General features: G+C 42.9%; 1 protein-coding gene across 1 annotated transcript in view; it reads right to left on the bottom strand.

Annotated features, from left to right (window-relative positions):
• Positions 1–400: 400 nt before the first annotated feature.
• LOC119383864 (uncharacterized) overlaps positions 401–16986 on the bottom strand; it is a 33963-nt gene continuing 17377 nt past the window's right edge. Inside the window, exons 2-4 of the mRNA XM_037652134.2 lie at positions 14310–14416; positions 9069–9212; positions 401–7498 (exon numbers count right to left, since the gene is read on the bottom strand). Coding sequence (XP_037508062.1) covers positions 7274–7498; positions 9069–9212; positions 14310–14387 — 447 coding nt within the window. The 5' untranslated portion in view covers positions 14388–14416 and the 3' untranslated portion in view covers positions 401–7273. The remainder of the gene's footprint in view (positions 7499–9068; positions 9213–14309; positions 14417–16986) is intronic.

Below are 16986 nucleotides of genomic sequence, written 5' to 3'. Positions count from 1 at the left end.
GAAAATTTGGGGCGACTTGGCACTCCCTGAGTGACACACACATTCACACACGCACGTACTCACGACCACACCCCACAAACGTGAGTACGTGCATGTTTGAAGGGGTGTGCAAATGAGGGAGTGCCAAGTTGCGCTTAACTTTCAAGATGCCATATTACCAACTAGCCCAAGTTCTAATATGATATTAGATATGCTTTTGAGCGATGCAGAAAGCACGCTGCGCAAGCAGAACTCGGCCCACGACAGGTGTCTTCTATGTGTTTGGTATGTCCGCGTAATGTCTTTTTTTTTTAAAGACAGTTGTGCCACTTGAGCTTACCGTTCGGAAATTGCGAGCGCGTGTTGTGTTCGTTATACACAATACCACGCGCTGAAAATGAGTTACAAGCTTCAGTTGTTTGAGGACAGTGTTTTATTCATTTTATTTTTGATTAGCAGAGGATGTAACAACACGGAGCGTTGTACCGCTCCCGTGAAGTGACGCACATTCGATCTGTATAATATTAAAATCTTTGTGTACCGCCTGACGCAACTTTTATTTGCACGTTGATATCTCAGTCAATCACAGGATGTAATTCCAGTTCGTAGAACGTCTACAGCAAAACGAAATACAACAGAGCCAATGAAGACAATCAATGATATATTTTCCAGATCCTACAAACACAAGAGCCAAATGCCGTTTTGTCGTTGCAATGAGAATTAGATGTAAACATTGAGCTGGGTAGTTTCACGTTTGTCGGCGATCTCCATAAACACAATATTATAACGGGCAACACTAAGAAGATAACATGAAAAACGAAGGCAGGGGCCTCGCATGAGGAAACAAGCTAGCACGCATAACAGTAACAATTTGATAGCTTCTTAGGAGGAACCTTTAGCTCAAACCGAAGTCGGATTTCCTTATAAAAATGCATATGTAACTCGAACAAGCTTACACTAGATAATCACTGAACTGATTTAAAAGAAATTTGTTGCGCTGTTTAATCACGCTGTTCCGAGGTGAGTAGAATGTCAATGATGTAAAAAATTATTTCCTAGCAGGTGGTAGATTATTAAATTTTTTATTGCAACAAATTGCAGTCAAACCAATTCAGTATCGAAAAGGGAAACAGATCACTTTAGAATTTCACATGCATCTGAAAGTTAAGGAAAAGAGCTAGAGATCCCTCTCAGCGTTATCATAAAGCACCTTAAATATCAATGACAACACATTATGAACATATTACTAAATGAAGAATGTAACATCTTTCAGCGCAGCGCGAACGTTTTCTGTTTTGCGTATTCCACACAAATTTCGAGGTACCCCTTGGAAACATTTAATTCCTGGCAACCTCGATGAAGCGATGGTAATATAATGTTACGAGTGGTGCGGCGAAGCTTCGAAAGCAACGTGGAAATAAGCAGTTGCTCTGCGTACGCTCGCACAAAGCCAGTTATGAAATCAACTTTTCGCAACCATGCGCGTGTGGTTGCGGTATCATGCGGATACAATGCATGATACAGCAGTGACACACGCTGTTAATGACGCCACGTTGTAATAACAGAGACAACTCCGGCCCCTTCTGTGTATTACCGTATCGCTCCTGTAGCCAACAAAAACTAAGATTAACACCATTACTGTTTGCCATCATTACCACGCTCCTCTACGGTAAAGGCAAACGTCTTTTTAATGAAAGAAAGTATCACTCAAAATACTGAACGCCAATTTGATGACAGGCATCTGCGTTACTCAATGAGAAGTAACAACTCAATGAACAAATTTAGATAGCGAGAGAGGCAAGGAAGAGCGCGGATTACGAACTGTTCATTGAATGAAAAAAAAAAAAAAAAAGCCGGGCACTTATTAAGGTTTCACCAAACAACCAACCAATAGACAATAGACAATAACACAAGCCAAACATTAGGCAGTCTGCGCTCTGTCCTGTCTGTCCTTTTCTTTTGTGACTGCGCAGCACTCTACAAGTTCAACATGAACCAACTGTTCTGCAAGAAAGCTTTACTACTTAAGTTTCCCTTTGTTATGAGGACTGTTGAGGCTCCGCAGAGAGAATTTACCATTCTAAAAAGTACCAATATATATTTCGTAAACTGATACATAAATTCTGCGGTGTGCAAAGATAACTTTAAAAAGAACGTTACCTCAACGTCCTGTGACACACGCTGACTTGTTTCATTAGAAAAAAATGTATGCTTACAACACGCAGAATTCATTCGCATACTAAATCGCAATGCCGAAGTGGGCTACACAAGAAAATCCTTACTGACCAGCTTCCTATTTCCTTATTTTGTGATGCAAGCTGCAATGGCAAAATTCAGGCCGAGTTGTCGGAAAATCTTTGCCGACAACTTCAAAATTTCTGATTGGTTAATCAAATTGTGTAATATGTTGTGCAAGATTATTGTTGCATTATAGAAGCTCCGGTCTGGTTGCATGCGGACGGCAGTTTCTGTGAATGGCAATCGCTCGGAGGGGGGAATATATATGGCCACTCGACGTGTGTATAGCTGAGCGCTAAGAGGGAACTCATGATTTGAAGCAAGTGGACGCGATGGCACTGGCTGTGACAGTGTTATTTAATGTCAATTGAGCAAGGTGAGTTCGTGAGCGGCAAAAATTTTCACTAACAAAGCTGAATTAAAAGCTCCGTTTACGTTAGGTTCCCTTAGTTGGGCGAGAGGAACAATCCTTAATCTCTTTAAGCTTTCTTGCCAACCTATCAATTCCGAAATGATGTTTTTTTTTCCTCGAGACTTTCAGGCTTATCGGCTCTTTCTCGGTTCATTGTAAGATAGTGAACACGTACCGTAAAGGCTCTAGTCAGCTATCTCAACTTTGAGAAAATCAATCAGGCGCCAGCTATGCAAATATTTCACCCGAAGAACGGCAGGAGGGGAAGTAGTTGGTTTCAGGTAAGCGTCTACAAAACAATACTACAAAATAATAATGTAAGCCATTGTGGCGTCGTGATGCGACAGCAAAGTGTGTGGCGAAATGGAGGCTGCTTTTCGGCAGTACAGGGAGCAGCAGCGGTTGCCAAGGTTGCTAAAAAAATGTGCGTGGACGCGTAAATTCTGGGATGAAGTATTAGGGACCATGCAGAACACACTCAAATAAAAGATGCATACTTTTTGGGAGATACTATCTTTAACGAAAGCGTAGTCTATAATTTTTTTGAGGTCTAAAATATAGAGTACATTTGAATTGGTCTATATAAGTTTCTTTTTCTTTTTTCCTTTCTTCTGAAGTCTATAACCTCTTGTTCCTTGGAACCTCCAATGTTTTTACCAAATATTAGAATGTCAGTCACTCTCCAAGAAGCTGGATATTTTCGATCGCCTAAAATTCGTTTCGATCGGATTAATTCCAGTTTTGCAAGAACAGCGCAATGTAATGCTTCCGCTGCAATATGGCGCGTGTGGCGTCACGTACAAGTGACTTTACAAGTGTTCCGATATCACACACATGCAAAAAAAGTCACTCGAATACATCTAACACATGCCAACGGCATTGCATTTTGCAGTTCCTATGACAGTAGGCTACTCAGCAGCGCTATATATATATTTTTTTTCATAAACGTTTGAAGAAAACTTTAATTAAGTACATGTACAAAAATAATGATCACCTCAGTGGCAATTCAAAAATACGAGTGAGGTATAGGCTGTCGTGTTCTCTTGTTAAGCGTCCGTCGTCATATAGCTTAATATATTGCGTTTCGAATGGGACGAGGCAAAGTAAAAACGCACTGACGTCAATGAAGAGGGAAAAAATGAAGTCTTTCTTGAAGAAAATAATTGATGTCTCTGGAAAACATTCCTAAATGTGTGACATACACTTAAAAAGTGAATATTCAGCCAAAGGTCTTGCTGACCGCCTCATTCCGTTAAGCCATTCCGTGTACCTGTGGAACTAGAACCGGTCTAAGCTTAAATCATGCCCACTAATCAAATGCCATTACTAACATTACCATCAACGTAATCCTCGAACTTGAGGTGAATTGTGTTGCGTCTACCATTTTGCAGGAAGGAAAGGAAACACTAAGGCAGGGAGGTTAGCCAGAATGGATTCCGGTTGGCTACCCTACACTGGGGGATTAGGGAAGGGGAAGAAAAAGGCAGTGAATTCACTGTAGCTTGCGGGACAGCACCACAAGTAAGAGGCGTTCGTTCGCACAAGCCGGTCGTCTTGAAGAAGCATAAGAGTGCCTTCACTGCCTTAGAAGCCGGCGAGGGGTGGGGCGGTGTTCTAGTAGCTCGCCTGGAGGAAGCAAAGCTATGGTAAACGGAACAACAATGTGTATCGTGATACGTTCAAGGACGAATGTTTACGTTCAAGCACGATAAATGCGTAGCTTCAGAAAAGAGGACAGAACTTCTAGTACGCCCGGTTTTGAAATTGAACTTTTCTTAATGCAAATACTTCGTGCTGCTCACCATGCTTTCGAGAACACAGAATAATTGTAGACGAAGACACAAGTGGTGCAGCTTTGCAAAACAAGGCAAGAATGAATACAGCGTGTTGGAATTCTTTTTGCTGACCAGCAGCTAATAAAGGGGGACCATATGCGACAACAACAAAAAGCGCTGGAGCGAAATATTGTGAAAATGTCTGTTATGTGACAGGGAAATGAGGCATAAATTAGCAGCTTCAATAGGTGAAAACATTTGTGACATATATGGGTGATGAAGACTGGAATAATTAGTAAAAAAGCAAAGAGGGTATCGGAGGACAGGATATTTGCCACAAATTAATACACCACGAAAGAAAGGAACACGGAGACGACACGGGTGGCAAAAAAGAAAAACCTCCTTCAGCATATACTATGTAGACCATGAAACAGTTCAGGATATTGGAGGAAAGGAACAAAGCAGCCATGTCAAATTTTTTATAGGAAATGCGTTTACAAAGTTTGATATAACCGTGTTGCAAAATAGTGAAAAAATGGGGCAGAGAAATGGGATTTAGGGTTGTTGCAAAGAAAGGAGAAATACAGAATGCACCGTTGCATATTCGGTAACACAAGGGAGTACGAAGAGAGAGATGAAAGCAGTTCCTCAAAAAAAGAAAAAGGAATGTCTGAGGTAGGTAAGAGCTGCCAAGAAATAAAGAAAAATATTTGGCACAGGATGCATGGTGTTAACATATAGTCAAATTTGGAAGCATTCTATAACTTCGTGAAAAAAAAGTTGGAAACCTCATCAAGTGTATCTAATGGTCTTCGTATAACAAGCAGCTGATGAATTTCTTCTCAGGTGTCACCACATCTAATTCAATAAATTAACAAGAGATCCTTTTTAGAGGTGGTAATAAGTGGATGCTTACATTGTGCGCCTTCTACCCGGCATCAATCATACGCTCTTCATCGAAGACGTGGACGTGGACGTGGACGTGGAATTTAGGCTGAACATGTAGCCTATATTTTGGGTAAGCGGTTTTCAGCGCAGTATGTTTTAATTTACTTTACTTTGGAATGAATGTGAACGTGGATGGCAGTCAGGAAACAAAATAGCGTTTGTTGGAAGCGAGCACAAACAGACATCAGGTAAGAAGAAGAAGAAAAAAAGGCAAAAGCAACAAGCAAAACAAACGAAGAATGAACGTAAGGATGGGTATACGATTCTATCTTTGGGCAAGCGCACTACGACATGTTAAATAAATGGAAAAGGTACAGAGGATGTCAGGTAGAGATATGTTTATGATTGGAATCCCTGATCGCTCTTATTCTGTTATCTTTCCGGCAGAAGAGGTATCTAAATTCTAAACGAGCGAAGACGAGTTATAGCCATCTGATATTTTTGGTTAGCAGCTAGGAAATTCATGACAGCCTCGAGTAAAGCAAAGAAGCAGTTGCAACGTAACGCAAAGACGAAAGTAGGAACCCTGTGAAGTAGAAAGCGTATAAGAGCCAAAATCCACTTTTTTCAAGACGGCCCGGCGCCTGCGCTTTCCCCTAGCGGAAAAGTCGCGAAACGTCTCTTCATCTCGGAGGCTTTGCTTCTGGCAATACCGGTTGTCCCGGCCCCTGCCAAGCCCCTACCCAAACGCCAGAGGGCAGCACAGGAAAATGAAAGAGGCGGATTAGTTACGCAGGTAGAAATATGCTGGCTAGAGCTTTAGCAAGGGAAGTGGAGTACTGAGCCAGACCTGCGACATTGTGCCCAAAAAATGCATTGTTCGAACTTAATCTGGAATACGTCGCACACCTCACTTTTTGCCTTTGTCTGTGACATCTTGGCCGGCCTGCACCCAAGCTTGGAGGTCATTCCATATGCAAGCGAAAAGAATATTGCAAATGGCCGCATTGCGTGCCTAGCATATTGGTCTTCTACTAGCGGAGAAGGAATGCATGTCGGAGACACTCAGGCAATCTTTCCTATACCCTTGTCACTCAGGGAGACGTACGAACAGGACCATTATACCGTATGGTGAAGTAGCGCACTTTTGACGAGGACACAGTGACAAGAAAGACACGACACTCGCTACGTAGCGAGTGTCGTGTCTTTCTTGTCCCCTTTGTCCTTGTCAAAATTGCGCTACTTCACCGTACGGTATAATGACCAATCACCAACTAGCCCACCCTTCAACCCTATTGTACGAACTGGAAGCTGTCGGGAACGACTTGCACGCCTTGAATGTGAACGAAGCGAATGCGTTTCACCGAACACAGTGAAGAGCTTAGAGAAGTAGAGCACATGGGAAATAACGAAGTCATAAAAGGGTAGGAAGGGAGGACAAATATTCATTTTTGAAGAAAAACAGCGCACAGAAAGACGCGCTGTGTCTGTTCCCTCTCTTTTTTTGTGTACGTCTTTTTGTGAGCTGTTTTTCTTCAAAAGTGAACTAGCACAAACTAGCCCAACATGCCATTTGGAGGACAATACTTGGCTCTATACTTGTGACCAGGGCGTCCAAAGTCGCACCCCCACTTAGAGAGCTCATATGACAGTCGAGGACCAGGTGTGCCAAAGAAAAACGTCTCATCACCAAATTGAAAATGTTGCTCGGCGTTAGAGACGCGGGGGACACTCGCGTGCAAGCCTTTCACGAACGAACGCAAGACCTCATTTAAAAGCAAGCCTGGGGTGGTGTGTTGCCACCGAGGAAGTTGGTTGCCTTATCAGAGAGTTGTGAAAGATCCAGCGTCTGGCCCAAGAGACCTGTCGGCCATTGCGAGCAAAAGCACCGTGCCTTGCATGAGGCAGCGTAGCGAAGATATATGACGCGTATCCGTTGCAGCGAGTGCGCGTTATACTATCGGCATAGTGAGGAGCTCTATCATCCCTGCTTGTAGGCGTCCGCTCGGCGCACGTCGTCGTCGGTGAGGAAGGGCGCGTTCTCGACGCCAATGTAGTTGTTAACATAGAAGAAGTCTTGCGCGCTTGCACACGGCACGGCGTCCTCTGGGAAGGTGCACGTGAGCGACAGCTGGTCGAACATGGTCTGGTTGCCGCACAGGAAGGTGTACTGCTGTGTATCAGCCGAACCATCCGGACGTGTCACCTGCGATGGGGACATACGTTTTTCTCATGCTTCATTCGGTTTCATGTGTTTGGGATGCGCTTTACCGATGCGATGCGCTTTACCTCTAATAGGATGGTGCGGACATTTACCGAATGTTCAAAAGCCAAGTATGCAACATGTGCAACACATATAGCACGAAACATGGCAACTTGTCTTTAAATACAGCTATACGCTGTATGACAAAACATGGGTATCATTATATCTTCCTTATACAGTTCTCCTGTGGTGCAGTATTGAATAATAGAGCTAGCCTTTCCCACAGGGCAGAAGCTTTGTTCTGCAGCCCATGTCTCTATGTGACATTTAGAAATGCAGATTATTTTATTTCAGTCTTGGAATATTACACTGCGCAACACAGATGAGATACAAACGAGACTTACAATATGATTGCTGAAACTCGAAAGACGGCATTGTAACAGCCGTGTCTTTTATTTCGCATTGAGCTGTTTCACAGAAGCTATAATTCATTTAAACTGCAAAGGTACCAACGTAGGTGTCTTTTCCAGGGGCGTAGCCAAGGGGGGGGTTGGGGGGGGTGAACCCCCCCCCCCCCCCCGAAATTTTTCAGTTTTGCTTGCGTATATATACACGCACACATACAAACGCACGCACGAACATACATAAAGTATGGTTGAACCCCCCCCCCCCCCGAAAAAATTTTCTGGCTACGCCCCTGGTCTTTTCCTAGAACTACAACAAACTTTGAGACATCCTCACCAATATATTTGTTAATGTTGCAGCCCTGAGTGAGTGAAATAACTTTATTTAAGATCCGGCGAATGGAAGGCGCGGGCCTGGGGCCGCCTAGATGGCCGCTTGGAGCTGTTGCTCCCGCGCTGGCTCCACGGCTCGCTGGACGGCCCAAAGTTGTTCCGTCAGTTCTGAACTGAGCAGCGCGGTCGACCACCGCGCCCGTAGATCCTCCGGGGAGACTGCCATGTGGTCTTGATATTTTGGGCATCCCCACAACATGTGTTGTAGGGTGGCTCTAGCCGACTTGCATAGTTTGCATGTGTGGCTCGTGTATATCTCAGGGTAAATAGTCTTTAATTGATTCGGATAGGTTTCTGTCTGTAATCGCCTCCAAGCAACGGACTCAGCTCTGTTGAGTTTACTGTGAGGCGGTGGTAAAATTTGTCTCCGCTTTTGATAGAATTTGGTTATATCGCTAAATGTTGTTAAACAATCTTTTTCTCTCCCCATCTCCTCCTCAACGTTCCCCTGACCTGAGTTGTTGCAAATAAATTGTAATGACCGACATCAATTTTTTTTCATCAGTATTTCATAACCTGGGTGAAAAAACAAGTTTGCCTAAAAAAAAAAAAGAGAACAAAATATGCTGGCAGCGCATATCAAGAACACCAGTGCATTGTATACATCACTTGCAGTGCTTTAAAATTACCTCAGAATAAGATTCATTCCTCTTCCCCTCTCCCTTTTCCACGAAGCTGCGTCGCGCTGCTTTATGGGTTACAGCACTTAACGTCTTTATCCTCAAACCACTCTCTCTATCTCTCTCTTTCTGTTACTGATATGGCGGCCTTCTCACCTGATGGCAGACGTGGTACACCTGGCAGTTGTTCTGTATGTCGGCGTAGTACCCCTCCCCTGGGCACCGGAAGTTGGTGGACAGTGGCGCGTACAGTAACAGCTCGGAGCCGGCTGGAAGCTCGTACGCCTCTCGCTTGGAACGCTTTGCGAAGGAGAAAGAAAATGAACATGAAAAGTTGGCGACTGAAGCAGCGTCTTCCACGCTATTATGATTAGTAGCTTTTCGTATACACCGCAGGACAAAGATGTCGCGTAATGACTTGTTCTCTGCTCACCTGAAGCCTGCCGATTTCGTGTTATTACTCTACATTTGCCCGGTCACTGTCCCCTTTTTCTTCGGTCAACGTCCATTGCGTTACTCTTTCTGAGCCCAACTTATGAGCTATATGCATATTTAAGGCCTTCTGCTCCAAAGTATTTGTTTAATTTCAAGTGAGGTGCCACAAACACGCGTTTTTGTTTGTTTGCTTGTTTATCTATGTAATACCTTTTTATTTATTTAGTGGCATTGAATATAAACGCTGTGGTAAGTTTTGCCGCCATATTATGGTTTTAGTATTGCGAGTGCATGAATTCTTAAAAGAGCTAAGACCTAATTTGCGTGCCTCGAAAAACATGTTTCTGTTTTTTTTTTAATTGTTTAGGCAGCGATTATAATTGCTGTTTATGTTTGCTATATAGAGTGAGAGCGATCTTAAATTGCCTAAATATAACCTCTCATTCCTCATGTCCTGTTTTGACTATGAAATGATAAAAAATAAGCTGAAGTAACTGGAAGGAGCTGCAAGTATCAGCAAAAAAGAAAAGTCACAACGCTATAGACTTCAATTTTTTCTAGAACGCTGGCCACAACGTCCCAAATTTTGTTGTCACTTTGCCTTGACTAGCTGAATAGAAAAAAATACGACACTGCTGTAAAATTGACTTTAATTACCAGTAGATATTAGCAATCGATAAAAAATAAGCTGAAGTAACTGGAAGCAGCTGCAAGTATCAGCAAAAAAGAAAAGTCACAAGGCTATAGACTTCAATTTTTTCTAGAACGCTGGCCACAACATCCCAAATTTTGTTGTCACTTTGCCTTGACTAGCTGAATAGAAAAAAATACGACACTGCTGTAAAATTGACTTTAATTACCAGTAGATATTAGCAATCGATAAAAAATAAGCTGAAGTAACTGGAAGCAGCTGCAAGTATCAGCAAAAAAGAAAAGTCACAACGCTATAGACTTCAATTTTTTCTAGAACGCTGGCCACAACATCCCAAATTTTGTTGTCACTTTGCCTTGACTAGCTGAATAGAAAAAAATACGACACTGCTGTAAAACTGACTTTAATTACCAGTAGATATTAGCAATCGATAAAAAATAAGCTGAAGTAACTGGAAGCAGCTGCAAGTATCAGCAAAAAAGAAAAGTCACAAGGCTATAGACTTCAATTTTTTCTAGAACGCTGGCCACAACATCCCAAATTTTGTTGTCACTTTGCCTTGACTAGCTGAATAGAAAAAAATACGACACTGCTGTAAAACTGACTTTAATTACCAGTAGATATTAGCAATCGATAAAAAATAAGCTGAAGTAACTGGAAGCAGCTGCAAGTATCAGCAAAAAAGAAAAGTCACAAGGCTATAGACTTCAATTTTTTCTAGAACGCTGGCCACAACATCCCAAATTTTGTTGTCACTTTGCCTTGACTAGCTGAATAGAAAAAATACGACACTGCTGTAAAATTGACTTTAATTACCAGTACATATTAGCAATCGATAAAAAATAAGCTGAAGTAACTGGAAGCAGCTGCAAGTATCAGCAAAAAAGAAAAGTCACAACGCTATAGACTTCAATTTTTTCTAGAACGCTGGCCACAACATCCCAAATTTTGTTGTCACTTTGCCTTGACTAGCTGAATAGAAAAAAATACGACACTGCTGTAAAATTGACTTTAATTACCAGTAGGTATTAGAAATCGATAAAAAATAAGCTGAAGTAACTGGAAGCAGCTGCAAGTATCAGCAAAAAAGAAAAGTCACAAGGCTATAGACTTCAATTTTTTCTAGAACGCTGGCCACAACATCCCAAATTTTGTTGTCACTTTGCCTTGACTAGCTGAATAGAAAAAAATACGACACTGCTGTAAAATTGACTTTAATTACCAGTAGATATTAGCAATCGATAAAAAATAAGCTGAAGTAACTGGAAGCAGCTGCAAGTATCAGCAAAAAAGAAAAGTCACAACGCTATAGACTTCAATTTTTTCTAGAACGCTGGCCACAACATCCCAAATTTTGTTGTCACTTTGCCTTGACTAGCTGAATAGAAAAAAATACGACACTGCTGTAAAATTGACTTTAATTACCAGTAGATATTAGAAATCGATAAAAAATAAGCTGAAGTAACTGGAAGCAGCTGCAAGTATCAGCAAAAAAGAAAAGTCACAAGGCTATAGACTTCAATTTTTTCTAGAACGCTGGCCACAACATCCCAAATTTTGTTGTCACTTTGCCTTGACTAGCTGAATAGAAAAAAATACGACACTTCTGTAAAATTGACTTTAATTACCAGTAGATATTAGCAATCGATAAAAAATAAGCTGAAGTAACTGGAAGCAGCTGCAAGTATCAGCAAAAAAGAAAAGTCACAAGGCTATAGACTTCAATTTTTTCTAGAACGCTGGCCACAACATCCCAAATTTTGTTGTCACTTTGCCTTGACTAGCTGAATAGAAAAAAATACGACACTGCTGTAAAATTGACTTTAATTACCAGTAGATATTAGCAATCGATAAAAAATAAGCTGAAGTAACTGGAAGCAGCTGCAAGTATCAGCAAAAAAGAAAAGTCACAAGGCTATAGACTTCAAATTTTTCTAGAACGCTGGCCACAACATCCCAAATTTCGTTGTCACTTTGCCTTGACTAGCTGAATAGAAAAAAATACGACACTGCTGTAAAATTGACTTTAATTACCAGTAGATATTAGCAATCGATAAAAAATAAGCTGAAGTAACTGGAAGCAGCTGCAAGTATCAGCAAAAAAGAAAAGTCACAAGGCTATAGACTTCAAATTTTTCTAGAACGCTGGCCACACATCCCAAATTTGTTGGTCACTTTGCCTTTGACTACGCAAAATAACGGGCCACAACATCCCAAATTTTGTTGTCACTTTGCCTTGACTAGCTGAATAGAAAAAAATACGACACTGCTGTAAAATTGACTTTAATTACCAGTAGGTACCAGTTGCTAACAGAATTAATACGACATTAGAGTTCAATCAACCAAGGGACCAGGCAGGATTTCGCACAGGATTCTCAACAATAGACCATATTCATACTCTCAATCAGGTGATAGAGAAATGCGCAGAATACAACCAACCCTTATACATAGCCTTCATAGATTACGAGAAGGCATTTGATTCGGTGGAGACATCAGCAGTCATGCAGGCACTGCGGAATCAAGGCATCGACGAAGCCTATATAAACATAATGGAAGAAATCTACAGCGGATCCACAGCCACTATAGTCCTCCATAAAGAAAGCGACAGAATGCCAATAAAGAAGGGCGTACGGCAGGGAGACACGATCTCTGCAATGTTATTCACCGCGTGTTTACAGGAGGTTTTCATGGCTCTAGATTGGGAACAATTAGGGATAAGAGTTAATGGAGAGTATCTCAGTAACCTACGATTCGCTGATGACATTGCATTGATGAGTAACACGGGAGACGAATTACAGCTCATGATTACTGAACTGGAGAGGGAAAGTAGAAGAGTAGGTCTGAAAATTAATATGCATAAAACTAAAGTAATGTGGAACAATCTTGGCAGAGAACAGCGCTTTGCGATAGGTGGCGAGACACTGGAAGTTGTAAAGGAGTACGTATACTTAGGACAGGTAGTAACCGCGGAGCCGAACCATGAGAGTGAAATAACTAGAAGAATAAGGATGGGTTGGGGCTCATTCGGCAAGCATTATCAAATCATGAATGGTAATCTACCACTATCCCTCAAGAGGAAGGTATATAACAGCTGCATCTTACCGGTACTTACCTACGGAGCAGAGACCTGGAGACTTACAAAGAGGGTTCAACTTAAATTGAGGACGACGCAGCGAGCGATGGAAAGGAAAATGATAGGTGTAACCTTAAGAGACAGGAAGAGAGCAGAGTGGGTCAGGGAACAAACGGGGGTTAAGGATATCATAGTTGAAATTAAGAAGAAGAAATGGATATGGGCCGGGCACGTAGCACGTCGGCAGGATAACCGGTGGTCTTTAAGGGTAACTGACTGGATTCCAAGAGATGGCAAACGCGTGAGGGGGAGACAAAAAATTAGGTGGGTAGATGAGATTAAGAAGTTTGCAGGTATAACGTGGCAGCAGAGAGCACAGGACCGGGTTGATTGGCGGAACATGGGAGAGGCCTTTGCCCTGCAGTGGGCGTAGACAGGCTGATGATGATGATGATGATGAACCAGTAGGTATTAGCAATCTTTGTGGTTCTTGTATACAACGAGTGTCCGGCATAGCACTGATCGAACACCCACTAGAAGAATTTTTAGATGGTGTTGACTGGTCGCGCTGCGCATTTTTTTTACATGTGTTACTGCTTTTGCGCTCGTTCACCACCGGGAGAGTACGTGGCTACTTTTACAGACAATGATAATGATCGGGTCGACAAGGATCCGAACTATGTTTTTTTTTTCAGACTGTGCACAAACAGAAAATGCACGGCAGTACTTGCGATCTCGCACTTGAACGAGTTGTAGCAATTTGACGAGCACAGTTTTCGTTCTTCATCTCCGTTTGGAGGCCGATTGTGTGACTCTACGAGAGCTCTAATGAGGTGGACCGCAATTTATTTCTTTAGAGATTTTCATGCCGAATGGTACATTTGTGATTTGAGTCCTGGAACGCCACAAATGGAATACTATTAGCGTCTGGAAGAAGCGCCATTTGCGATATTCACAAAATCCACCATCATTGCTATGGTCGCTTCTTTGCTGCCATTCGGTCATCATAAATATGAACAACGTTACGAAGCTTGCATATTTTAAAACGCGCCAGTGTTTTCACAAAACACTTTCGTAAAAGCAAATGCCAGCCAATCGTCAGGCTGTTCACATTAATACATAAGTAGAACCGGTTTAACCACCGAATTAGGGAAGTCAACCGATCGTAGTTAAAAATAACTAGGGGAGCAAACACATTCGCCAGTATGGTTGAAAACGAAAAAGCGGTGTGTGTTACCTTGCGTGCCGGTGTTGTGGCCATGGAGATCGTAAGTACTGCCGCTACGAGCGCTACTTGCCACGAGACGGAGGCCATGACTCCTTATGTGAAGGTGGTTGTGGCCCCTGTAATGACAGAAACAGCTGATTAGGACATGCAGAACGTCATTGTTGACACGTCACTTAGACATCGCGAGGTTTCTTTCCACTGATTTCGTTGACTTGTAGTTTAAAGAATCAGAATGGGCAGATGTAGAGTCAAAGAACGACAGAAAAATACACAAATTAAACGAACTTTCAGAACTATTTCGAGGGATTACCATGGGTGCCATATCAGGGAGGATTCTGAGCTCTCCTAAGCACTCTAAGCTGTGCTGAGATATCAGTAATCATTCACATTAATAATAAGACCACCGAGGCCAGGGATCCAAGCCATGACTGTTATCTGCCTCATTCAATGTCGGAGAAGGAGTTAATCAGGTTGACCTGAAGTCTGGGTCTGCGATCCCAAATCTTAAGCGCAGTCTCTAGATATGTGCCACAGATTTCTGCGAGGAATACTGTGGTGTTTCACCTCAATCTTTAAGAAGTCATTTTGTTAAAGAAAGCGTGGAGGTTAATAATGTCCCTTGCCGCATGTTTGATGGTACACAAAATTGGTGGTACATTAACTTTTTTTAAAACGTGCTCTAAAATCGCACGATGTTTTACGAAACAAAGCAATGGTAATGCCACATTGTAAAACTTAATTCAGTGGAAGAGTCTGGTGTTGGGCCTTTTGGTACATAGCTTGAAAACGAGGAACCCAGCCTTCAACAGACACGTACACAAGAAGAGAAGAAAGACGACCACACACGCTGGGACTAACAACAGTTTAATGGGAAACAACTACTCGAAAAGGAAACCCCAAAAAACGCGCATGCGCCCTCAAGATATCTTAGGTGGGAGGGGAAAAAAAAGGGGGGTGAACATTTGACAATCGACGAAGCACACTCATAACGCTGATGTGCTTTAAAAACTTTGCAGATAAAACGCTGCTTGTGGCACCTTCTACTTACGTTTGTCTAAAAACGTCACCTCTTTTTGTGATAGCGAGAGGGAAGGTGCGCTGACGCAACGAGCCGGACCGTGTTTTTGCATTCGATAAGCCTCAAGTATTTCCCTCTGAAATTTTGTGGATCCCCGTGGAACACGCGACTGAAACAACATGAGGCATCAGTCACTTCAGGAGGAGGCGCGAGCTTGCCTGCGCATTACAGAGCATGCGGGTGTTCGGCCATTTTTAACGACACTGAAATTATTGGTAAGGGATCCACGAAATGTCAGAGGGAAATAATTGAGGCATATCAAATGCAAAAACACGGTCCGGCTCGTTGCGTAAGCGCACTTTCCCTCTCGCTATCACAAAAAGAGGTGACGTTTTTAGACAAACGTAAGTAGAAGGTGCCACAAGCAGCGTTTTATCTGCAAGGTTTTAAAGCATCAGCGTTATGAGTGTGCTTCGTCGATTGTCAAATGTTCACCCCCCTTTTTTTCCCCTCCCACCTAAGATATCTTGAGGGCGCATGCGCGTTTTAAATGCAAAGCATTTCTTAGCGAACCTCAGGCACTTTGGGCGTTTCTATTTACGTATCTATCTATCTAGCCGCCTACGTCTGGGCACTCTCCCGGTCGTCTCCATAGGTTGTTGCACACGAAAATTTGCATCGCTTAGGATGAGTGTATGACGGACACAATTTACTGGTGATGACATGAATAACTCAAAATACCTGTCGAGTACGTCATGAAACCCTTTCTCTCAGTCACGTGTGGCACATGCCCGCATACCAGAGTTCATGTTATGTGGGTATGTGCCACAGGCGATAACAGAGTCTCAATCAACGCAGTAATCGCGAACATACACATTGACACGGAAGGAAAGGGATGATAACAGGAATTGTTAAGGTTTTACGTCCTCTAACCGAGATATGATTATGAGAGACGCCGTAGTGAAGGTCCCCGGAAATTTTGACCATCTGGTATTCTTTAACGTGCACTGACATCGCATAGTACACGGGCCTCTACATTTCGCATCCATCGAAATGCGACCGCCGCGGCCGGGATCGAACCCGCGACCTTCGGGTCAGCAGCCGAGCACCATAACCACTGAACCACAACGGCCGACGCAAGGAAAGTTAGGGAGCTGAAGACAGAGCACTCCTGGAAGACGCTGGGCTACCATCCACTCGTCCACGCGGTCCGCAACGTCGACCACGTGGATTACGCAAAAACCGGGGTCAATGCTTCCTACAGTACCTCTGCCGAGAGGGCCATGTCCCCCATGATTACCGGTGACTTCAGCATTAATTTATCAAAACCGAACAACGCCTGGTTCTTAGACGGCATGAGAGACGGCTTGAATGTGGACAGAGCATCACAAGACCTCGGTGCCGCGTCCAGGACAGGAGGCATCATAGATCACTTCTCCGTAAAAGCCACCCATGGTTTCCACCAGCACTACTATACCTCGTACTTCACTACACTTAGACCGTTCGTAGCCGCGATCACGAACGAATCCGATAGCAAGTCCTGTCCAGCTGCTGGTGCTCACTGATCACGGTAATGATGACCTTATTCATGAACTGCCAAAAACCCCTTCCACACATGCACACGGGTTCATGAAACGTGCGTGCGTTCTCCGTCATAGCGGATAGGTA

This window comes from Rhipicephalus sanguineus, chromosome 2 (assembly GCF_013339695.2).
Source record: "Rhipicephalus sanguineus isolate Rsan-2018 chromosome 2, BIME_Rsan_1.4, whole genome shotgun sequence".
NCBI classification, from domain to species: domain Eukaryota; kingdom Metazoa; phylum Arthropoda; class Arachnida; order Ixodida; family Ixodidae; genus Rhipicephalus; species Rhipicephalus sanguineus.
Note: the sequence above shows the minus strand (reverse complement) of the source record. Positions and strands in the feature narration are given on the sequence as shown.